This window comes from Lethenteron reissneri, chromosome 57 (genome assembly GCF_015708825.2).
Source record: "Lethenteron reissneri isolate LAM-NWPU_2019-01 chromosome 57, ASM1570882v1, whole genome shotgun sequence".
NCBI classification, from domain to species: domain Eukaryota; kingdom Metazoa; phylum Chordata; class Hyperoartia; order Petromyzontiformes; family Petromyzontidae; genus Lethenteron; species Lethenteron reissneri.
This window is the reverse complement of record NC_083835.1, coordinates 4,138,206-4,163,683: the sequence shown is the minus strand read 5'-3', so window position 1 is coordinate 4,163,683 and position 25,478 is coordinate 4,138,206. Positions and strand designations below refer to the sequence as shown.

The 25,478-nt window shown below is 48.8% G+C and overlaps 2 protein-coding genes across 2 annotated transcripts in view; both read right to left on the bottom strand.

Moving 5' to 3' along the window:
- The window catches only part of LOC133357260 (guanine nucleotide exchange factor DBS-like), a 408,695-nt gene that overhangs the window by 268,180 nt on the left and 115,037 nt on the right, over positions 1-25,478 (bottom strand). The gene's annotated exons all lie outside the window — the stretch shown is intronic.
- Positions 8,136-25,478, bottom strand: part of LOC133357264 (guanine nucleotide exchange factor DBS-like) — a 43,362-nt gene continuing 26,019 nt past the window's right edge. Inside the window, exons 21-27 of the mRNA XM_061575126.1 lie at positions 24,698-24,776; positions 22,613-22,664; positions 19,619-19,722; positions 16,946-17,011; positions 15,550-15,615; positions 10,629-10,762; positions 8,136-8,479 (exon numbers count right to left, since the gene is read on the bottom strand). Of these exons, the coding sequence (XP_061431110.1) occupies positions 8,453-8,479; positions 10,629-10,762; positions 15,550-15,615; positions 16,946-17,011; positions 19,619-19,722; positions 22,613-22,664; positions 24,698-24,776 (528 nt within the window). The 3' untranslated portion in view covers positions 8,136-8,452. The remainder of the gene's footprint in view (positions 8,480-10,628; positions 10,763-15,549; positions 15,616-16,945; positions 17,012-19,618; positions 19,723-22,612; positions 22,665-24,697; positions 24,777-25,478) is intronic.

Genomic DNA, 25,478 nt, shown 5'->3' with positions numbered 1-25,478 from the left:
GGGAACATATCAATACAACTTCAGTTATTATAACGCACGTTTTGAAATCTGCACATGTTTTAATTGTAAAAGCAGTCACTGTTGGGTTAAGAAAAAAATGCTCTAACTTTTGACATCGCTGCCACATTCAGGTTAATTTTCCCCCCCCATAATTCCTTGTTAAATGCACAAGCAAAGAACGCTTTCGTGTCAAACACGAGGGCTTGTGCGTGCACCCTTGCATTTCCAGAAATATTTTCGTTGCTCGTGCAATGTCAGTGAAATTTTTTTTAAATTTAAAAACCAGTAAATTATAAGAATGCTGAGCGATGTAGGCAAACCTTTACAATGGATCGCATTGTTTTTACATAATTGTTACTAATTATCACCCAGACACAATGCAATAATTTGGTATCGCCCATACGGAGCAATATCTTGATAAATCAACCATTCCCAACGTATCACAATCCCAGAATCATCAAGAAATGCCAATGAATTACGATCACGACTATGTTGAAATCACATTTATATCACAATGCATATATTGCCAAAACGTTGTATAGTATCCCACGTGATGCCTGTATGATATAGCCATAGTGCATCCTTCACCTGGTGTTCTGTAAGATATGTTTGCATGGATGGATAAATGATTGGCAACATTGAATATTTATAGATGGACTAACAATGTGGATTTCTCTTGCTAAATGCCGTATTTCAAGGTTATACTCAATTAAGGTAAAAAAGTTGGACGAAAAAACGCAAACATAACGCTACATAACGCTACTGCCACCACCGTACGGAAATTATAATCGTGATGTCATTAATGTACCGAAATTGCAACATACTTCCCCAAACGGTACCGTAAAAATTTGGGCATAATTATATTATTTACATGACCACGAGGCAGTGAATTTGTTGCTAAACGTCCACTTCCAGCCTGACAAAGCCCACACGTGTAAACAACGAAGCAGTTACCTCCAACCCGTGCTACCAGGGGACTGACATTGAGCCGACTTGACAAACCAGACACGGACTACATTGGACCGGAGGCACAGAGAACAACAACCCTGGCCCAGGTTGTAGTCCATTCCATTCCCCTACAAGTCTTGGGAATCCATGTCAGGTTTACAAAGTGGTGTCACGTAGGATGTGTTCATTGGTACTATTATTATATAATTTTATTATGTTTTCTTTTTATTATTTTATTATTTCCCTTCTACGTGACTTTACTGAAAGAACCAAGAAGATTCATTGGTACTGTTATGAATGATTATGCAGGGTGCTTCAAAAAAACGTTAACGCTTCTGAGAATTTGCAACAATTCCACGTAAAATGGAGACCACCTGGAGAAGATGATGGCGAACGAGTGGAGACTGACTTTTTGGAGCTATTAACATCACATTTGTTATCATGGTGCAGTGTATCATTATCCGTTCTATTTCCATTAAAAACGATAGTCCCATGTAGGTGTTAACATTTTTTTGAAGCGCCCTGTATTATAGGCCAATGAGACAAGTACTGCGATTATGATGATTTTAAAACTTTATCCGGGACAGCCTCGCCTTCTGCGGAGGCCGAACACCTGAACCACGCCGACCCATAGGGGCCGGTGCAGTTGCACCGCCTGTACACTCAACGGCTACATCACCGAATCTTAACTTTATATTTTTTTTATGCACAAGGCTCTCACTTGGGATGTTTGGCCAAATTCCATGTTTGATGTTTTTTTTGTGTGAGCACAAGGAAAACCAAAGTCCGTGCAGAAAATCCACAAAGACAAAGATGCCCCACGTAAAGCGTGTACCGGACTGTTTGGGGCAAGTGCTGTCACAGCGAGCACCTATGAAGGCCGGCACGGTACACTTTTTGTTGAGGTTGTTGGTTCGAGTTGGTGGCAGCGGAACGACACGGGATGAAGACTTAACGGAAGGCAATTGATGAACCGATGAAGACAGAACGGAAGGCAATTGATGAACCGATACGCACGGCAAAAAAGATGGTTAAAACTCGAACGTGTTACGGCAATGGTCTCAACGATTGCAGGATGAAGAAAAAAACACGGACCTATTGTCTCTCCCCCGTGATATAAGGAGTGTATTGTTCAAACGACATCTTGTTTAATAAATAGCGACACGTCATTACAAACACCTGTTATACACACCGCGATATACAGATAATATTGTTAGCAAGGTGCGGTACATAACACTAAACAGTATATTACAGTAATTTAAAGTGATGTTTAATTTTTTTTTTCATTTTAGCTGGCGAAGCTGAAGATTATTTTTTAGTCGGATTTTTTTTTTCTCTCAAAAAATATCGTTTCTGCCGCTCTTCGAAAACCGCGTGCGAATTTTTGCGTCTCTCTCGCCCGCGATACCTACGCCACTGCCCATTTGACAATAGCGACCGAACATTGTAAAAAAAAAAATTCTGATAATACACTGTTGCACCGTTCGGATATGATTGTTTGATTACCCTGATTGATTTTTGCCGCGTGTTCATGTAAAGTGCACCAGCGGCTGTTTGGTTGCAACATTCAGCGACAGATGGGGCGCGTTATCTTGCAAATGAAATGCCTCGCGAATCAGGCTTTCGCAAGACTTCCTACCACTGTACGTATGCGAAAATACTTTGCATGTGGTTGTTTTCAATGTTGCGTTCGTCCAGATATCCAAAGATTTATCCAGATTTTTTACGATTTATTAAGATTTTTTAATATCTAGATTTTCAACGATTTATACCGGTTTTTTTATTATACAGATTTTCAACGATTTTTCTAGATTTTTTAATATCCGGACTTTCAACGATTTATCCAGATTTTTCAATATCCATATTTTCAACGATTTGTCCAGATTCTTTATTATTCAGATTTCCAAAGTTTTATCCAGAAATGTTTTATTATCCAGATTTTCCACGATTTATCCAGATTTTTTAATATCCAGATTTTCAACGATTTATCGAGATTTTCCAACATCCATATTTTCAACGATTTATCCAGATTCTTTCTTATTCAGATTTTCAAAGTTTTATCCAGAATTTTTTAAATATCCAGATTTTCAAAGATTTATCCAGATTTTCCAACATCCATATTTTCAACGATTTATCCAGATTCTTTCTTATTCAGATTTTCAAAGTTTTATCCAGAATTTTTTAAATATCCAGATTTTCAAAGATTTATCCAGATTTTCCAACATCCATATTTTCAACGATTTATCCAGATTCTTTCTTATTCAGATTTTCAACGATTTATCCAGATATCCAACTGGCATCCAAATTTATAACATTCAGATAAAAAAACATTCATCCAAATATCTAACATTCATCCAGCTTTTTAACAGCAGTACCACCTTTTTTATCATCATGAAAGTGGTCGTTTGTGATAAGCAATTACCATTCTGAATTATAATTTCTAATTAGATTTTTTTATAAATATATATTTTTGTAGATTCATGCAGAATCATCCGTTGATAGGTTATTCCACGAAAATGACGTGGATAATTTAGAGCGATAACATTTTAATTTAAAGCCTCCAACAAGTCTTTGAACCCTCTCCCGATTCACCTTATCCGACATCGGCATCGCTTTTGCAAAATGCAATCATCCGTCGGGAAAGAAAACGCTCATTAGGGAGATCAGCGGGGCCATCGATAAACGGATCACACTGCACACCGTTCAAAACTCAATTACGAATTATGAGTTTCCCCAATCACCACGTCGTTCAAACGTGGAAAACCGAAAGCGATGTTTGTTTCTGTTTGCGAGACATTGGACGATGCCGGGCGATGCTAGGTAAGGGGGAGGGAGGGGGCCGAATTATCTTCCTTATTTATGAAGGTCAAAATCGACTGTCGGTTTTGCGCACCACAGGCAGAGAGTCGCCCAATTCTAGTCCTGAAGCCATCGACCAAAAAAATTTGTTACGGCTACAGCACGAACCCAGCGTTACGGGGGGGGGGGGGGGGGTGACTGAAAGTGTAGGTTGTGCGTGCACGCCGCACGCCGCACGCCGGTTTGTCTGTGCACGCGTGCGGTTGTGCTATTACGTGCGGCGCTGCATGACATCCGCCACGCCGCCGCATGGCCGAGACAACCCAGCCTCCGGACCGCGCGATAGGGTGGGCGTTGCGATTCGATTCAAGGATTATAATTTTTCTTCTTTGCAGTGGTTTCTAGCAGCTACGGGGGCTTCATGTACAACATGTTACAAAATATTAACAAACTAACAGCTCTGTCAATCCACTGCCGGATGAAGGCCCTTCCCATGCAGTCGTGTATGCAGTCTGACTATACTTCACCACGTTGGTCAGTGCCGGTTGGTGAAGGGGGTAGAGGGGTTGTTGTTTCCAGTTGTCGCTCGCCACTCATGTCAGCTGTGGCCGGGACATTGAGCTCAAGAGTGCGAGGTTCAGAGCGCGGCGGGCACACCACTGCACCGCCGCCGCTCCCAACTCCGCGGTAGAATTTAAATCGCGCGACCGCAATTCCCACGCGTGGGTCGTGCGCTCAATCGATTCGTCGACGTGAATCGACGAACGGAGGTCGCGCCTCTTCAGCACAGACGCTGGGTGAGCAAGGTCCGACAATTCCAGTCACCGTTCTCGACATCAGAATAAACGCAGCCTGCCCACTACCGCCGCCCCCCCCCCCCCGTTCACGCCACCGCTCCCCCCACCCCCGTTTTGTTCATACGCTACGAATGTTGTCGAATATTGATTGATGCAAATGTTAACAGTTCTGTACAGCAGCAATCATATCCCACCACAATAAATACAACGCGAGCAAATCCGTCGGCACCGCTTCGCCTTATTTACAAATCATGAGTGATTACGGTTAATGATACACACGACACAAAGAGCTCACAGGTGTGACCTGTAAGCAAGCGAGATACGTCGCGTTAGTAAGCCTTCACTAACCGCACTTGCCTCTATTCATACGCGCGCTCACACACACACACAATATATATGTGTGAAGTGGAGATACAAAAAAACATTTCTGAAAATGAGATGTTAATAAATGGTCACGGTCATTTTAACCAATTTTATTTCCCCTTTTTTTTCTACTCGCAGAACCAAGCCAAGCTTAGCCAATGAGGGGCCCTTGCGGTACGGCTGGACTTCTCTCTACGGTATAATTGACGAGCCGGAAAAAAAACCCCCTGCGATACGCTGGCCTCACAAGACACCGATTCTAGCTCGGGGCCAAGCAGGGCCAGGGGCGAGGCCAATGACGTGTTTACCCGCGTGACGTCGATGGCTGAATGGGAGACTGATCATCTGTCAAGCCATCTGAGATGAGTGAAACGCATCACGCCTGGGTCTGCCCTGTGACCTGCCAGCGGGCAAACCTTCGACACTTCACGCGATAGGTTCGAAGCGCACCTAGCCTGGCACAAGCGCTGGGGCGACTCAGTCGTTGCTTGACCATACTTAACCACGCTGCTCAATCTGGGTTGGTGAAGGTGGAGAGGAGTGGGTGGGGTGCTGGGGTGGGCGGGGGCAGGACTGGTTCAGATATCACTCGTAACTGATGTTAGCCGTGACCAAAATAAACTTAGCCCGCTGAGTTCGTAGTGCAGGGTGCGAACTACCACGTCACCGCTCCACAATACCATACGATAATTTACAACAAGACGCATGGGAGTCTACGCATACGTTAAACATCTAATTTCCGAGCGTATTTCAGACCTTCCTCGCACATGTATGCTACACACACGTTGCAATATTTATAAGTTACACTTACGTATTGTGAGATATATATATAAAAGAAACACACCTACACGTACACACAAACCAACGGTAGAGTCGGCATGTATAAAAGGTTAACCACAAGGACGCGCTGAGAAAAGGTGAATTGCATATTGTCCGCAAGTACAAAGAGAACATTGGAATTCAGCTTCTATTGATTAAATCCTGAGCTAACAGTGGATGCTGGAAGATGTCAGAGAAATAGTGGTGTTTTGCGTATATAAAGTGATAAAGAGCACCGATAGAAGACAAAAAAAGACAGATTTTCCCCTGCGCAAGCGTAACCTTGTCATTACAGGATACACATTTTATACATGTAATTTTTTTAAAAGTTCCATCTTAAGAAATTTAACTGGCCATGTAACTCAGCGGGAGAGTGAGCCACTTGCAATGGGAAGAACTCCTTGGTTCGGGCTTGGCTCAGCCCCATGATATACGAGTACCATCTTGCGTGCAAGTCAAAGGTTGGTTGTCTGATGGTTAGAGACTTTTTTCCGCCCGTCATAGGAATGTGGAATTTCTACCACTGGCTCAGGGCTGTAAACGGGAGATGGAGCACCAGTGTGCCTCAATACTCATTTGGACAGGAAATCTCTTCTGACTTTAAAAATAAAATTTGATTTATTTTCCCACCAGGATAAATTGGGGGCGTATAATTTTTTTTTGTCAAAATTGCGTTTGATTTCAGTGCTTTAATAATGCTCGTTTCGTGCAAACAAAAAATAACAACTCTGCAACAGACCTTACTGACCGCAATGATACGAGCCAACGGCACAGCCACCGTCCTTGCCTTCACGGAACCAAACAGGCCACTTTAAAATTAATCACCTTCTGTTCCGTAGCTCCATTAAACAAAAAAAAGATGTTCCCAGTATTTTGGGCCTACTGGCTTTGCAGCAGCAAATAAGCCTGGCCGATATGTTTAAATATATTTTGAATGTTCAGCCTCGACCACCGCACTTCATCCCTTCCAGCGATGTGCCCCTGCCAAAGCCCTCTTGCTTTTTTTTGTTCCAAACGTTCAAGGCGGCGCCTACCGCAGAGATGCGGCTCATTGCGCAGGGGGCCTGGCGAGGCTGCGACTCCGCCGGACGCCGCGAGTGATGGCGACGGCTTGGGGAGGGGGGCCCTCATCCGACGGCGGATTGTCCCGTGGCCGATGACAACGATTAGATTTTTCCGTGAAGAAAGAGACCGGGGGCGATTACATTTTTCGCTGTAGCGCGGTGCTCCTTGAGATTTTAAAACACGCAGCCGTTTTGCCGTTAGAAAGTTAATTTGCTACTCTGAGGTTTTTTCGGTAAAGTCACGTAGGTAAAAAATAAATAAAATAATAATAATAGAAATAATCTATTATTAATAAATAATAAAATATAAGTAATATCATTAATCTTTTATTATTAATATTTTATTATTTATTTTTTCCCTACGTGACTTTACCGAAAGAACCTAAGAGTATGAATCCTTGCAGTCACGAAAGCTTCAAATCTAGAATTAATTTGCTACGCTCGTCGGACGAAATGTTACGATAAAGTCGGTAAGTGAGCAAGGTGGGTGTGGGCACTAATCATCCCTCGTCTGTTGCTGTTCCTGCCAGTTTCATCAGGGCACCCCCCCGTGGCATCGGTGTACGAGGCGGCACCTGACTGAGCAGGCTCACTGAAGTTGAAACCAGTCCAAGCAAGCCCTGCTAATACGGGGGGAGGGTGGTGTCTTTTTGCAAGGGGTACCTGGCGTAAATGCAAGAATAAATACAGGTGAAAGTTTACAAGAGTACAAAACCGGTACAAAAAGTGTCGAACATTTTCATCAGAACGGCCAGTTTGGGGCCGATAAATATGCATTGTTATTATTTTTTGTTTCTTCTTCATTCGGCGATTAAATAAACTCCACCTTACTGCACGAGTTTGTCTCGACGACGATTCGATTGGATTATAGCCGTGCACCACCTTGCAGGCTCGACGCACATCGAGCGCGACGAAGCAGGCTTGAGACGCAAGCAGGACACGCGCACGCGCGCGGAAGCCGGGTGGGAAAGAAAGTGCACTTTTAAATCGGATCCGAGCACCAGTCTCTGATTGTAGTGGAATGGACGTAAACTCCGGTGTCCGCGAGTCCAACAAGCGGTGTTCACCAAAACGTCCGGCAGAAAGAAAAAGAGAAGAAAACAAAAACCACGGCACTCTTCGCGATCCGGCGAACGTGAACCCGGCGCCGTCAAAACACCGACGGGGCCAAAAACCGCCGGAGGTCACGGCCGCAGAACCTCATGCGGCGTGCGACTTTGTGCGGTCCTGATCCGCCCGCGTGCCGAAAACTCTCCGTTAATCGGAAAGCGGCTTGCACTCCCCAGCCATTCTCTTGACAAGACGGTGCAGGGGGGGGGGGGGGGCGGCGGGGGGCGGCGGGGGGCTCTTTTACGGCGTCCACCTCCGTCTCAGCTGAGCTCGACGGGGCTCAATGGCTCGTCTCTCGGGAGATTCGCGGCACGCTCCAACGACGAATTCCCCGACGACAAAAAAACTAAACGGCTCGTCGTCGGCGCGTCCGCCGCGTGGGAACCGCGTGGGTTTTGGGGAGGGAACGCCCGCGGCCTTTTTGTCGTCGGCGGTCGCTGTTACCCGTGGTGGCAGCGTCGTGCGAGGAAGGTGCGGTGCGGCGAGGGAAGGGCGGTGGCCACGAGAGGCCGAGCCGGCGAGCGGCCGAGCCGGGCTCAACGACCGGCCGTCCTAGCAGATGTCGGACACCTTACAGATCTGCAACGTACAGACACGCGCACACACGCGCGCACACACACGCACGTACATTGTGTTTAGGTTTACTGCTAAGGGTGTGGTCGTCAAGTGTACTGTGTACTCTTAAAGCCATGACCTCATCCTTTATCAGTTACGCAACAATAATCATTTGCGGTGTTTGTTGCGGGTGTTCGACGTTTTATGTGTGTATATGTATATGCCAAAATAAATAAGTATATATGCAGTATTTAGATGCTCTGTGGTATTTAAGTCCTTCAGTGGGGCACTGCCTTGACGTGGCAGATCAAATGTGAAGCTAAACTATTTGTATTTCACCAGGTGAGGGCCCACTGAGCCATGTCGCTCTTTTTCAGTAGCAAGCTGATCGCCCAACAGAAGTGGCTCATCATCATCAGCATCATCATCATCAGCATCACGTGGGAATTTACAGCAGTAGCCAAATACTCGAAATGCTGCGACGTCGATTCTAAATGTGGAGGGAAAAGCCGGAGGAGCCAGAGAAAATCCATCCGACCACGGGGAGAGAGACACACCAACTCCAAATATACAGCAGCAGGCATCAGGGTCGAGATAGAACCTCACGACCTCCTGCATACCAGGCGAGGTAGTTAACATCTCCTAGCCACCGTGATGATGATGAGAGAGAGACACGCAAACTCTAAATATACAGCAGCAGGCGTCAGGGTCGGGATCGAACCCACGACCTCCTGCATACCAGGAGAGGGAGTTAACATCTCCTAGCCACCGTGATGATGATGAGAGAGAGACACGCAAACTCCAAATATACAGCAGCAGGCGTTAGGGTCTGGATCGAACCCACGACCTCCTGCATACCCGGCGAGGGAGTTAACATCTCCTAGTCACCGTGATGATGATGAGAGAGAGACACGCAAACTCCAAATATACAGCAGCAGGCGTTAGGGTCGGGATCGAACCCACCACCTCCTGCATACCAGGCGAGAGAGTTAACATCTCCTAGTCACCATGATAATGATGAGAGAGAGAGACGCAAACTCCAAATATATAGCAGGCGTCAGGGTCGGGATTGAACCCAAGACCTCCTGTATACCCGGCGAGGGAGTTAACATCTCCTAGCCACCGCAGGGCCCTGAAAGAAACTTCAGAGCAGGGGTAGACCCTGGATCGGGGCACCCACAACGGTCAGGCACCCAGATACATGGCGCTCTTGTTGCCAATATTCCCCTTCTGGTACCCAATGAGATGCCTGCAGCGACGGATAAACAATCGCTTCAAAGCGGCAGGCCTCATGCGGCCGTGGAACGTCCGAAATGGGATTCCGAGGGTCGTGCAAAACGACAACCACGGGTTGTGTTAAATACTTTTTTTTTAAATTACGCCACGGAACACATCCGGCACATGGGCCGTAGCTTCCTTCTTGAAAACTTGAAACTTCTTCCTCGTGTAAAAAGGGGGGGTAGGTGGAGGGGGGATGGTGGCAGCTGGGGAAGGGGGGGGGGCAGTGGTGATAGGGGTCAAAGGTCGGGTTGGATGTATGTATGTAGCATCATCAGTAGCACTGTCAGCATCAGCAACATCATCAATAACAGCATCGTCAGAAGGATCGTCAGTGGCATCACCAGCTAGCAACATCATCAGCAACAGCAGCAGAATTATCACCAAAACTTTGCGGTGCCCTTGTGTAGCGAACATTCTCCTGACCTAAAGCCGAGAGACATTTACAATTGAGTTCGACGTTTCGCTGGTGATTACAACCAGCTTCATCAGGTGATTTACCAGAATCACTTGTCCATGTTGTGGGTTTACTCGCCATCACACCGATGTGCCAAAGCGGTAGCTAATTTTCACGTTCTGTTCACGTGTGTATTTATTTCGCACCATACGTAGCCATTCGGGGGAAGGACAACAATCAGTTCTAAAGAAATTCGTTTTCTATCTAGATGATTTAGAAATGCATAGCTCCGGCGGTTTCCTAACATCGGAAAGAAGAGCGTTCCAGACGGCCGCAGAAGCGCATCTGAAAGCGCTGCGGCGACCGTCTTTGTTCGGTGGCCAGCCAAAGGCCGCCAACCGGAGTTTGCGTGAATCAACGAGAGGGATTGTACAAGTCGGTAGCTCCGAGCGGCTTCCTAACATCGGCCGACGAGCTACAACGCAACGTCCTGCTCACGGGGTTCGCTTGCTCGTCCACGACGTCCTCCGTCTCCCCGTCCGACGCGTTGAACATCTCCTCCCCGCTCGACCAGCCGCCGTCGGCGGAGCGCTCGCACGGATCCTGGGAGCGCCGGTGTCCGGGGGAGCAGGCTGCCCGCGGTGCCACGGCCGGCGAGGGGGAGGGGGGGCGGACACGGAAACGCGGGGGGCCCGAGGTTCTCAGATTGTCACGTGACGGAGCACGGCAGACACAACGCGACGGCAACAACAATAACGGCGGCGGCAGCGGCCGCCGTTCGTCGCGGAGTGGTGGCGCTTGTGCCAGGTCAGGTGCACCTTGAGGCCGCGTGAAGTGTCGAAGGTCTAGCTTTGACAGGAGGGGGACGGGACAGGCCCAGGTGTTATAATTCGTGGCCAGGTAGCTTCCGAAAAAAGAAGCTAATAGGTCAGTGTGGGCTTTACCTGATAAGACACAAAAAAAATGTTTCGTTTTATTTGTAGAGATTTTTAAAAAGTGATTTGTTTACCTTTCCTATACTTACACTGCTACTGTGCGTTTGTATTGTTTGTTCTTGTTGCAACTTCCTGACCTGCCCCGACTGGACATCTGTGAAAAAGAGCTTTATAGCTCGTCAGATTCCTCCAGCATAAACAAATATTCCGATTCTGGTTCTGTTACGAGTTGACCGACGAAGATTTGTTTGACCGACGGCCAACGCAACACCCATAAGGCATTAAAAAAGGTGATATCACAACTAACAAGTCACGTGACAACCAACCTGGGGCCACGTTGCAACCGACCAGTTCACGTGACAACCGATGAAGCCGCGTGACAAACAACTGGGCCACGTGGCAACGAGGTCACGCGATGGTAACCGACCGGGCGACAGCCAATCAGGTCATGCGACTTCAAACGGCCTCCCTGCCCCAACGGAGCGTTGCGATGGTGCTTATCTATCGGCGAGGCCCTAAACCGGTGGTGGGAAGTGCCGATTACAATGACCATACTTCACCACGCCGGACACTGGCCGGCTGGTGAGGGCGGGGGTGAGCGTAGAGCGTAGAGCCGTGGGAGATTAAAAGTGCAACAACGTGTTTTCCTGCCGGGCATCAACAAGAAACACACAAAAAAAACCCCACAAGCAGCCTATAGCAGCTGTTCTGCATGGCAGTCACCCTTCCTGACACTGAAAGACAGCCTCGAGAAATTGCTTCGCTTCCGGAGATCTGGAGGCATTCTGGAGAGATTTAGCCGCGGGCAAAAAAAAGGAACGTACCCTGTGAATTATCCAAGACGTATGGTACTGTATATCAGCATATGTAGCATTCACCAGTGTGTGTGGGTGCATAGGGTATTGCACTGGATGCATCACGAGTCTGTATATCGATAAAGCTATAGAGGGGAGTAGGCCTCGGCAAGGCAAGGTAATTGTACCCTTTTTACCGGGTAAAAGGGTAAAGGTAAAGGTGTCGACATGCCAAGGGGTAAGGGTAAAGGGTAGGGTAAAGGTAGGCTCGTTGCTTTTTACCGTTTACCTTACCTGCTAAAGGGTAAAAGGTAGGGTAGAGTGATTGTATTGTGGTAAGGTGAAAGGTAGGGTAAAGGTAGGCTCGTTGTTTTTACACTTTTACCTTGCCGAGGCCTAGAGAGGAGGCATGCATCTCAATACATCAAGCACCTGTGTGTATTATCAACCCGTCACAGTGTGTACGGCATGCACCTGTAGCACTTAAAAACACACACCTGTACAGGTCAGACAAAAAAACACCACACAGCCAAGCTAACCCTTCGCTGTGCACCACGTAGCATGCACACCTGCGAAAAACACCCGCGACACCTGTACTGTTACGCGCACACCCGCGTATAACCCGGGTAAAACACGTACGCGCAAACGGATCTCACATGCCCACCGTACCGAAAGCAGCGGCCGGCAGGCTGCCGTGTTTCTAAAATCGCTTTCACCACCGCGTAGCGATTTTCACGGCGTAGACCGAGTCGAAAAATACGTTTCGGCATTTTTCGCTTTGCAGTCAGTTCTCCCGTAACGCCGCGTGCTTTCACGACGCGAATTGGGGTAAACGACGAGATGAACGTGCATGAGAACGCGTTGTTGCTTCTAACGCGGATGCGAAATGGATATGTGACGCGTTCGGCGAACGGAAACTCCGTCGCGCGAGTCGGAATAGGCGGTTGCGCAGCTGCCTCAGTCTGGCGTCACAAAAGGGTGTCGGGATGCTGCTGGATGCTTCTAGATGCTACCCCCAAGCGCCTCAGTCTTTGTTCGGCCTGCGTACGCGTGTCACGGTGTCATCGCGGATTGCGCTTTACCCCGCTATTTTATATTTTATTTATTATAACGCGATTGTTACATGACGAGGTGCTCGTCAGGAACGCAACTATCCCGCCCGCCGCGTTACGGGAGAACAGACGGTGTCCCGAAAATGCTGCAAAGCGATGAGAGATCAGCTCTGCAAAAAAAAAAAATAGTTAAATTGTTTCTACGCTTGGACAGCCTGCCGCTTGTGCCAGTAGTGTCCGGGCACGTGGCAACGTACGTCGCAAGCACGCGTGCGTGCGTGCGCGCTAGAGTCATCAGCGACCAGCAGGCATGTAACGATGCTTCGATTCGTCGATCAAAATCGATCCTTTTGGCTGACGATGCACGAGGGACTCGATATTTTTCGTGAAATTGTACATGGGACGTGCGCGTGGGGCTTACATGAACGAACCAGTGAAGGTGCGAACGTGGGACACAGCACCGTCAGGCACGTGAGAAGAGACAGACGAGACGAACGATACAATGGAAAAGAAGCTAAGACCGCAAACGAAGATGGACAGGGGAAAAAGGAGACAGAACGAATTGTATGAACGGGGGACGAGAGAGACAGAGAACGACAGAATGAGACAATACAAAATGCGACGAGACAAAGCTACAAATGAGAGACTCGCGTATTACATACGAGAGAGAGAGACAACGCTAATGAGTCTGTAACACAAAGGGAACGGAATCACGACTCTCAATCGCGACAATTCATTTGTAAACGCTGGGAAGTGAATCGTTACATGCCTGACAATCCGGCGGCGCATGCCTGTTCGGCAGTGGTGCAGGAGTGGTTGGCGAGGGCTCTGGGACAAGGAATTAAATGCCCCCATCCCCACCATTTGATTTCTGCCCCTCTTTATAATCCGGCAACCTGGGCACCTCCGGACCTGTGGGTCCCAAAGCAGTTGCACCGCCTGCATACTTTACAACTACGCCACTGCTGTTGGCAAAACACACCGCGATCTGCCGATGGCTCAGTATCATTTGCTTGCACGGGATGATGACGACGACGACGACGACGACGATGAACTTCACATTGAGCATGCGTTACCAGGTATTGAACTTACACACCACCACGCACACACAAACACACCAAAGCTGGATAAGCCAAGTCCAGGAGATGGAGCATTCCCACTGAAATGAAAGAGCCTGGCGAAGAAACAAGTGGCCCAAAGTGGATCCGCAGGGTTCGGAACGGGGAAAAAAACGACAGTTTCATAATGAGCGACGTGATCATCGACCGCAAGTCCATGGGAACTGACCGCTCGCTGGCGGGAGCTGCCGAGGGTATTTTTCCCCTCGGCCGTTTTCTAGAGGTGCACGAAGTGGGAACAACGGGAGAGGCGTTGGCGCTTTGCGAGCTCAACGGATTCCTCCGGTATAATAAATAAGTATCCCGATTCCGTTGGGACCAAGGGAATTACTTGGCCAACATTATGGGACCTCCTTTGCCAGTACCAAAATAGACTAATAGGGGTTTTCCCCTTTTTTCTGGAAACAGAACTGACACCTTTTGCAAGGAATCATGCTTACATTAACCACAATACTTGCAGTCAAATGCAAACAAAAAACAATACTCTGATAATTTATGCATTGCTCAGCCCGAGCTCTCATTACTCTGGTAGTGCGTTGTCTTTGAACTGTGCGCCTTTTGGCGTCATCTGGTCGAACACCATATGAGACTAGGCTCTAAAGAAAGGTGTCTCTGGTGTGGACCAATCAGTTTCAAAGACAATGCATATGTTATCAGAGTATTGTTTTTGTTTGCATTTGACTGCAAGTATTGTGGTTAATGTAAGCATGATTCCTTGCAAAAGGTGTCAGTTTTGTTGCCAAAAAAAAAGGGAAAACCCCTATTAGTATACTTTGCCAACGTTAATTGTCAAGGTGCAAAAATATACCGATAGAATTACAACGAAAGCTTCGCGGCCGTTTAAAAGTAAAAATTTTGTCCTCGTCAGGGAATTTCGATGCCAATTGAAATGTTTTTAAATTAAAGATTAACCGGTGAGTTAAATTGTTATGGGCTGCCAACGCACGCCAGCGCAGGGTGCGAAAAGTATTATTGCGTTTCCCATAATGCTTTGCAGCATCAGCGCGTGTTGTTATTGTCATTTGTTCCCAATTGTATACACCGGCTGTGCTGTCGGCATCACATCATGAGATCAAGAATTGTTTACTAATTTTCACCAGTGCTACACTTGACGTTAGATAATGGCTCACAGAAGCAGATTATTACTTTTTACTATTATTTTATTTTACCAGGTAAGGCTCACTTGAGCTATGTAGCTCTTATTCAGAAGCGACCTGGCATCAAACGATAGCCTCAACGAAGTGACTTATCGCGCGGAAATTTATAGCAGCCAAACAACTCCATACGCCTGATGTCGATTCTAAACGTGGAGGGATCAAACGCGACCACGGGGAGAGAGAGAGAGAGAGACATCCAAACTCCCACGACCTCCTGTATACCAGGCGAGGTAGTCAACATCTCGACCACCGTGGTATTCTCATGGACGACGGCGGATGATGTTTGCTCGTTATGAGGGGTACGAGAAAAATAAATCCCCCGGGAAGCGCAAATGAGAACGACGCCTGTTCCCTTCTCCTCACCCTGCAGCCAGGGATGCTCGCTTCGGTCTATCAGCTCCTGCGAGCTGAGCCGCGACCGTCTGTAGCCTGCAAAGGTGAGCAATTAAGACACACGCACGGACAGAATACAACACACCGGCGAACGTCTCTTCGTTCAGTCTCGTAGGACGCAACGGGGGGAGGGGGGGGGGTCAAGCGTTGTTTAGCGAGCGCCTGTCAAAGGTCGGACGCGGCGTTCGTTGCTCTCGGCCGCCGGCAATCTTCGCTACTGGCGACGTGTGTCCCTGCCCAAGCACGCCCTTTAACTCGTCTTTTATCGACCGTTCGAATGAACCGAATCAACCTGCGGCGTCCATTTTCCGATCTACGTGTTTTTTCTTCTCTTCTTTCTCCCTTCTGTCTCTCGACGGAATTGCAGGCGCGCGCGCGTCCCTCCCGGGCGCCCCTTTCGCGCAAAACTTCTGCAGCTTTCCGTGCCAGCCGCCGCTCCCCCGCGTTTCTCGCCCGTACGCCTGAGCGGGTTGTGCGCTCCGGTCATGCGATCGTGTATCGCGCGTAAATCACGCGGCTGCACCGGAGCATCTCCGAGCGGCCGCGAGGGAAGCGCTGACATGCGTGTGAGGGGGAGCGTGGTCCCCGTTGGTGGGGAGCGGTGGAGCGGCGGTTAGAGCTACGCTGCGCTACGAACCCGGCGACCCGAGTTCGATTCCCGCTCGCGGCCAACACCGGTGACGATTATCCTGAACCGGTCATGGGTCCTCCTCCCCCTAGGTCGACCCAGTCTAAAATGAGCACCTGGTGAGGTGTGTAAACATCGCCACTGGGAAGACAAAGGCGGCCGGGCGTGGTGTTGGCTCACTAACAGCACTTGTCCCAACAGTCTGTCCAGGATATACGGGGGATCTTTGGTCCGTTCACAGATTTGTCTCCACAAGAGATTTGGTGAACTTGACCAAGGGAAGTTGCGGTGATTGTTGATCAGTGGCAAGCTTCTGGTTCATCAGGTGATTGGGGCAATTCTCGTGATTTTGTCCAAGCGCCAATTTTGTTTTCCCTTGAAAATGTTTTCTGCTCTCTCTCTCTTCTTATCCCCTCGGCCACGAATGACTTCAACACCCATTCGCTTTTGCTTTTTTTTAGCACGCTTTATCGCCGATCAAATAAAGATTTACACGATGCGCGACCGCACGCGCCGCATATCTCCGCTCTAAACGCCGCGCTGTCGACGCGCAAGGGAGGTCCAGGCCCCAGTCTTCCCGGAGTGGGGGGGGTGGGGCAAAGTCGCCCTCCTGGCCGACCGCAATCTCTCCGCGAGCACGAAAGGCGGGGCGCGGGTGGACACGGGTCGATCGCAGCAAGGAGGCGTCTGCGTGGGAGGGGGAACGAACGTTCGCGTCCACAAACGTCCACAACTCACCCAGGGGCCACTCGTCCTCGCTCCGATTCACCGTCTCTTGGGCGCTCATCCGCCGCTTGGCAAACCCTGTGAGGGTGGGGGGGGGGGGGGGTGGAGGGCATCGGGCAGGCGGGTCAAAAAATATTGTATTGGGGGGCATCGACTCAAATGTAGATTTATTTTATGTTACGTACGTATGGATGTACGTTGAACTTCTTTCACGCCGCACGTGGCCGACCGTGTTAATCGGAGGTGCGGGGGAAGGACAACAAACTATGGGTCTCTGTGCGAGTCTGTGGGTCTCTGCGTGAGTCTATGGGTCTCTGTGCGAGTCTATGGGTCTTTGTGTGAGTCTATGGGTATCTCAGCGAGTCTATGGGTCTCTGTGCGAGTCTATGGGTCTCTGTGTGAGTCCATGGGTCTCTGTGCGAGTCTATGGGTCTCTGTGCGAGTCTATGGGTCTCTGTGCGAGTCTATGGGTCTCTGTGTGAGTCTATGGGTCTCTGCGCGAGTCTATGGGTCTCTGTGCGAGTCTATGGGTCTCTGTGTGAGTCTATGGGTCCCCCGTGTGAGTCTATGGGTCTCTGTGCAAGTCTATGGGTATCTCAGCGAGTCTATGGGTCTCTGTGTGAGTCTATGGGTCTCTGTGTGAGTCTATGGGTCTCTGTGCGAGTCTATGGGTCTTTGTGTGAGTCTATGGGTATCTCAGCGAGTCTATGGGTCTCTGTGCGAGTCTATGGGTCTCTGTGCGAGTCTATGGGTCTCTGTGCGAGTCTATGGGTCTCTGTGCGAGTCTATGGGTCTCTGTGTGAGTCTATGGGTCTCTGCGCGAGTCTATGGGTCTCTGCGCGAGTCTATGGGTCTCTGTGTGAGTCTATGGGTCTTTGCGCGAGTCTATGGGTCTCTGTGTGAGTCTATGTGTCTCTGTGTGAGTCTATGGGTCTCTGCGCGAGTCTATGGGTCTCTGTGTGAGTCTAAGTACACACGTATGTTGAACTTCTTTCGCACTGTACGTAGCCAACCGTGCTGATCGGAGGCACGGGTACTCATCGGAGGTGCTGGGTGGGACGGTGGGTAACACTTGCGGTTCATAGCGAGAAGGGCCTGGGTTCCATTCCTAACTCGGGAACCTTTTCTGTGTGGAGTTTGTATGTTCTCTTCCTGTTCTCTATGGGATTTTTATCCCGGTATTTCTTGTTTCCTGCCACAGCTAAAATCCCAGATGGACAGTATCTCTGATTTGCATCATCATCATCATCACCACCACTGTGCCAGGTCACTCAAGGGTTGAGATTTCATCTCAAGGTCTGAGATAACTGGACTTTAAGAAGGCTCGCAAAGTTTTCTTCCACGTGTGAGTTGCGGCCTTTGAGTCGGTGAGGTCTTACAAAATTGTGCAATTGCGGTACGGGGAACAACGTCGGAGCTTTAAGCTGTGGTAGGAAACTGTAGAACCCAGGAGAAATCCCATAGAGGACTGGAGGAGAACATACAAACTCCACACAGAAAAGGTGCCCTTCTTGTTATGAACCACAGGTGTTACCCACCGTGCCACCGCGCCCCTCCGATTAGCACGGTTGGCGAACGTACGGTGCGAACGAAGTTCAACGTACATACTGCCATCCGTGATGGGCAGTATCTCTGATTTGCATCATCAGCATCAGCATCATCACCACTGTGCCAGGTCACTCGAGGGTTGAGATTTCACCTCAAGGGTCCAGAACACTGCTCTCCAAGCACAGATTCCAGGCGTAAGCGTTTTCGGCCTTCGATACGGTGAGGTCTTACAAATTGTGCAATTGGCAAAATTGTGACCAAAGTGCACCTCAGTTCAAGGAGCTTAGCAGAGCACTGGGGGGCGGGGCAGGGGGGGGGGGCAAAGGTTCCAAAAAACATTGGGTGGGGGGGAGGTCTGATTTCCGTTAACCACCCGAGATTGTGGGATACAACCGCGGTGCAACGGTTATGTCAAGCCGGGCGCTCGCGATCCCAAAGGTCGCCGGTTCGATTTTTAAAAAATCCCGGCGCAGAGAGGGTGAAACAAATGGGGTTGAGTTTCTTGAATCCACCGCCCCCTTCTGCCTCTGTCCACCCAGACGTCATTATCGATGGGTATGGCACCGCTAGGCGGGGCTGCGGGGTTGCGTGTGGTGGGGTGAAATGTGGGTTGATCCCACCAATTTTTCTTTGGAAAATGTAAAAATGTTCCAGGCGGTGTGCAGTGACGGTGGTCACCCAGAAGAGACCATGGAATATATAACAACTACATTTTATTAAACTTGCTTTTTTTAATTTTCCTAGGTTTACACCCCACTGAGCTCTCTAGCTCTTTTTCAGAAGCGACCTCGCTGTCACGAATGCCAGCTCAATGAAGTGGCTTGTCATTATGAGCCGGCTTATCATTCACAGCAGCCAAACACTCGTGAATACGCGTGGCGACGTTGATTCTGAATGTGGAGGGGAAAAACCGGAGGACCCGGAGAAAAATCCACGCGACCACGGGGAGAGCGAGAGAGACACGCAAACTCCAAATACACAGCCCACCTCTTCCAAGACGTCTGGGCCAGCATTGAAGAGCAGGCAAAATTACCTGGAGGCCCTTCCGCCAGCAGTGACATGAGCAGGCACATTGCAGGGCTGCGCCTTTATCTCTTGCTATAGGCATTGGATGTGGAGGTGTGGAGAATGCATTACCTCTGTTGTTGAGAGGCATGTTGGGCGAACAGGTTATGCTCTGCATACGAAACGCCGCCTTTGGGCTGCCCAGCTCAAACTTGGAAAACTCAGACTTCCTCGTCCTGTCGAATGAAGACGACAACAAAAATAACCGGCATTTTAAGTTGGACCAGCGTCCGGAGAATGCGCAAGCGTCAAGGTTTCGCGGAGCGATAAGTGGGGGACGTCGACAAATCAGCGTGCGCCGAAGAGCGTTTCAATCGGCGGGTCGCTACGCACCCTGCTCCGGCGCGAATCGATCGGGAACTCGGGCAGCACCGCAGAGAAAATGGGACAAAAGCTGCGACGGCCGCACCGAGGAACGCTTCTAAATTGCACTTCCGAGGCAGGAAGACGAAACGTGGTAACGCGCGTACGCACGCGAGAGTTCAACGTGGTGGCGACTGAAGAAACGTCGCCTTTGGGCGGGACACGCCGGTAAAGCCGAGGTGACAGCTTGGGGTTTGAAATTAAAAAGCAGAATGGTAGGGATAGTCGGGCATACACATCCGATTGGACTTCCATTGAGGAGGAGGTGTATGTGTGTGTTGAACCTATTTCGCACCGGACGTAGCTAACCGTGCTAATCAGAGGTGCGGGGGAAGGACAACAAACCCGATGCAAAACGCGTCTCTAAACAAGCGAGTTTATTAATCGAGATTGACGAGCGAACGGCTCCAGCGACTTCCATATATCGGAAAGGAAGAGCGTTCCGGACGGCCGCGGACGCGCATCTGACAGCGCCGCGCGATGGCGGTAACCGCCATCTTTGTTTGACGGCAGGCTAGACTAAGGCCTAATTCATATTCTTAGGTTTTTTTGGTAAAGTCACGTAGGTAAAAAACATTAAAAAGTTAAATAAAATAAAAATCACGACGTTTCGGAAGCAACACAAGCTTCCGTCTTCAGGTGGTATTTTTTTTTATTTTACTTTTTAATGTTTTTTACCTACGTGACTTTACCGAAAAAACCTAAGAATATGAATCATTGCAGTCACGAAAGCTTCAAATCTAGAATTAAAGCCTAATTTTGGAGCTTTCGTGACTGCAGGAATTACTGTTTGGTTCTTTCGGTAAAGTCACGTATAAAGATAAAGCAATAAATTAAATGCTAGCATACGACGTTTCGATTGCAACACAAGCACTCGTCATCAGGTAGAAGTGAAATAGAAACACAAATCTAGTCTACTTAGAAATGTAATGTAATACAACAGAGAGTGTGTTGACTGTTATGTTATCCGACTCTCTGTTGTATTACATTACATTTCTAAGTATATTAGATTTGTGTTTCTATTTCATTTATACCTGATGACGATTGCTTTGTGTTGCAATCGAAACGTCGTATGCTAGTATTTAATTTATTATTTTATCTTTATACGTCACTTTACCGAAAGAACCAAAGAACAGACTAAAGCCGCCGCCGCCACCGCCGCGAGAACGACCGGAGTTCGCGGAACGTGGAAACACGCACGGCTTTGCTTGGTTGAACAGGATACCTCGACACGGGCGGAGGAATCAACGAGTGAAATTCCGTGGGAACAGCAATGGGAACAGCAAGCACGGCGGTCGTGATGCGAGCGTTACGAGGAGGCGAGCGCGTATAGCTAGGGAGCAACTGGGTGCCTCACGTCAGAATAAATAGGCCATTGCTTTTTTGTGCGTGACAACAATGGTTAATATCACCGTACTTTTTTTTTTATCTAGAAAAGCCTCACCGAGCCTTGGGGCTAAGAGTTTACTTTAACAGCCAGGCAACAAATTGAACGGTTTTTTTTAAACCTTGCAAGATGGGATGGCTCAGTGGAACGCGGGTTGTTACAACGCCCTAAATTGTCACTGCTCAGGTTCTGAGTCAGAATCTGGATTTCAGGCCACCCGTGATTGACCTAGGGGTGAATCAGCGAGTGCTGCACCATCGATCAACCACGACTTGACATTGCCCGGCGCTATTGCTGGCGTGCTATTGCCGCCCGAAATAGCTGCGCTTTATCCCCTCTCCGCAGTAATGGCAACGGCGACTCTGAAAGCGCTGTTGTCACGCTTCTAAAAGTATTGTTTTTTATCTACCGACTGCCCGTTAAAAAGTTATCTTTTCCGGAAACAAAGTTGAGGTTCGCCGTGCCACGTTCAACTCTGACGCAAGACTCGCAAGGCAAAGTTGGGCAGGGGGAAAGAAGAAAGAATAAAACTTACCTCATTTAAGTGTTGGGAAATATTTTTACGATGTAAGTGGCGGTCAATTTTCACTTTCCGAGTTCGGGGGTTATGCAAAGTAGATAATGTTCGGGCCCCTTAACCGATTTCTATTTCTGCCACGTCCGCCTGACAGCGTTGACGACAGAGGCGGTGGCGACATTGTGAGCTCATTTATATCCACCGCTCCATAATAAAGGTTTTTTTTTTTGGGTTAGATCGCCACCATCCGACACAGCCAATTAGTAAGCGTTTGTCACGTAAACAAAACATGCCAATTCGTTACTAGTACAGCACACCGGTGTGTTGGAAATGATAGCCGAATGAAGTGGCTTATCGCGTGGAAATGTAAAGCAACCAAATACTCTAAATGCGTGATGTCGATTCTAAATGTGAAAGGAAAAACCGGAGGACGCGGCGAAAAATCCACGCGACCACAGGCAGAGAGAGAGAGAGAGAGACGCAAACTCCAAATATACAGCAGGCGTCAGGGTCGGGATCGAACCCACGACCTCCTGCTTACCAGGCGAGGTGGTTAACATCTCGCCAACGCTGGATCCTGAATGGAAAAACAGGACCAAAGGGGGTCAGGAGAGATGAGGATGGGGAGAAAGAGGCCGCATCAGGGCCGCGACACCGATGCTGCACGGAGGAGGAACAGCGGAGTCTGTTTTCACAGTGGGCGGTGGCAAACGGGGTAGAGGGGCGTGGCCTCACACACACAGAAGGTCAAGCGTGATTTACGGGAAGGCTTGGAGACGATTTCCAGAGAGAGATTTACCCTCGGTTGAGTATGGGAGAAGACGGCGTGCAGTAAACTTGCTTGACTTCTTCTGCAACGGCAAGAACATGGGGATCGTTACCGCACGGTGCGAAACTTCGCGATGGAAGCGTTTGCGAGTTCAGGCCCCACCTCTCGGGGAGGGTCGATTCCTTATAGGGGAAACACATACTATCTTCTTGGTTCTTTCGGTAAAGTCACGTAGAAGGGAAATAATAAAATAATACAAATAAAACATGATAAAATACAATTCTCACGACGTTTCGGCCACAACGCAAGCAGCCATCCTCAGGTTAAATATACGCTGCCAAGCTTGGTTGTGCTCATTCAGACGCTGTCTTTCCGACAGACCTGTTCTTCACCTGAGGACGGCTGCTTGCGTTGTGGCCGAAACGTCGTGAGAATTGTTTTATTATGTTTTATTTTTATTATTTTATTATTTCCCTTCTACGTGACTTTACCGAAAGAACCAAGAAGATGAATCCCTGCAGTCACGAAAGCTGTAAATCAAAATTTAAACACATACCAAATAACCGATTACTAATGTAGCATATAATTACAATACCACACATTACAACTAATTACTAATCTACAACTCATTACTAATCATAACAATTGACTGATTACCAATCTATTATATTATTGCAATCCCCCCCTTTCTCCGCATCAAATCACTACATCTGAATGAGTGAAATGATGACGTCACCCTGCAGCTGCTGCTCGATTTAAGACCGGGAGCAAGTGAGGGCTTCACTATTCTGGCGAATTGCCCGATGATGCTGGATGTAATTACCAGCGACACGTCGTATAAAAAAACTCTTCAACACACCGGTGGGCTAAAGCAGTGAACTATTTGTCTTTTGTCAACGTGACACTTTTTTTTACTGTTTGGCCGTGTCGGGTGGTGGAGGGTTACGACACATTTATAAATAACGCGATCTAACCCAAAAAACCTTTATTATGAATAATATTGGCCGCGAAAGCCTACGTGTTAAACTCGATTCACCTGCCCGTATCTCACCCCCCCCCCCCCCCCGCCTTCCACCAGGCTGGACAAAACAAAGCTACCCCTTCGTCGGCAAGTCGACGGCGTGGGCTGCCGTCAAACGGCGCACACGTGTACAAAAGCAAAAGAAAAACGTCGGCAGTTTTCCGACGAGGTGCACACTTGCTCCTCAAGAGTGCACTTGGGGGTCGAACCCACGACCTCCTGTTTCCCAGGCGAAGTAGTCAACATCTCCTAGCCACCCCTATGGGGACATCCCGCTAAGAGGCGAGGTAGTCAACATCTCCTAGCCACCCCAATTGGGACATCCCACTGAGAGGCGAGGTAGTCAACATCTCCTAGCCACCCCTATGGGGACATCCCACTGAGAGGAGAGGAAGTCAACATCTCCTAGCCACCCCTATGGGGACATCCCACTGAGAGGCGAGGTAGTCAACATCTCCTAGCCACCCCTATGGGGACATCCTGCTGAGAGGCGAGGTAGTCAACATCTCCTAGCCACCCCAACGTGGACATCCTGCTGAGAGGCGAGGTAGTCAACATCTCCTAGCCACCCCTATGGGGACATCCCACAGAGAGGCGAGGTAGTCAACATCTCCTAGCCACCCCTATGGGGACATCCCACTGAGAGGCGAGGTAGTCAACATCTCCTAGCCACCCCTATGGGGACATCCCGCTGAGAGGAGAGGTAGTCAACATCTCCTAACCATCCCTATGTGGACATCCCACTGAGAGGCAAGGGAGTCAACATCTCCTAGCCACCCCTATGGGGACATCCCGCAGAGAGGCGAGGTAGTCAACATCTCCTAGCCACCCCTATGGGGCCATCCCACTGAGAGGCGAGGAAGTCAACATCTCCTAGCCACCCCTATGGGGACATCCCGCTGAGAGGAGAGGTAGTCAACATCTCCTAACCATCCCTATGTGGACATCCCACTGAGAGGCAAGGGAGTCAACATCTCCTAGCCACCCCTATGGGGATATCCCGCTGAGAGGCGAGGTAGTCAACATCTCCTAGGCCACCCTGAAGCGATGCCCTGGGCACGTGGATTTGCGAGCGACGGGGTGCGTCGTCCCACCTTTGCAGGCCTGCAGCTGCATGGTGAGCAGCTTCCGTATCTCGCTCACCCACGCAGACTTCTCTTCGTTGGACGGGGCCTGCGGGCACAACAGCGACACACCCATTGGCGGTGACACACCTTTCACCTCCAACCCAGCTTACATATACGCTCCAAGCTTGGCAGTGTTTCATTCTTCACCTGAAGACGGCTGCTTGCGTTATAGCCGAAACGTAGTGAGAATTATTTTATTATGTTTTATTTTATTATTTTTATTGTTTCCATTCTACGTGACTTTACCGAAAGAACCAAGAAGATAGTGACACACCATTAATAGTGACACACCATTGGCAGTGACACACCAATGGCATTCCTCAAAGACACTGGTGGAACCATGAACCGCATCAGAACATTGACAACCAGGCCAATGAGCCCGCATCTACTCCATACGTTGCAAATTCGAGACACAAGCTACAGTCCATAACATAGATTTTTTATGGGCTAGATCGCGGAAATATAATTGTTGTGTCGATAAACCCGCCACCACCCGACACAGCCAATGAGTAAAGGTCTGTCACGCTGTACGGCGTGTACACTAAACATGGGGAATGGCTTTACAAGCTGTATAATCTCCTGTAGATGTGGATGCCACTCGTTCTTCATGTTCTGCATATGTAGATGCCACTGGTTCTTCACGTTCTGCATATGTAGATGCCGCTGGTTCTTCACGTTCTGCAGATGTAGATGCCACTGGTTCTTCACGTTCTGCATATGTAGATGCCGCTGGTTCTTCACGTTCTGC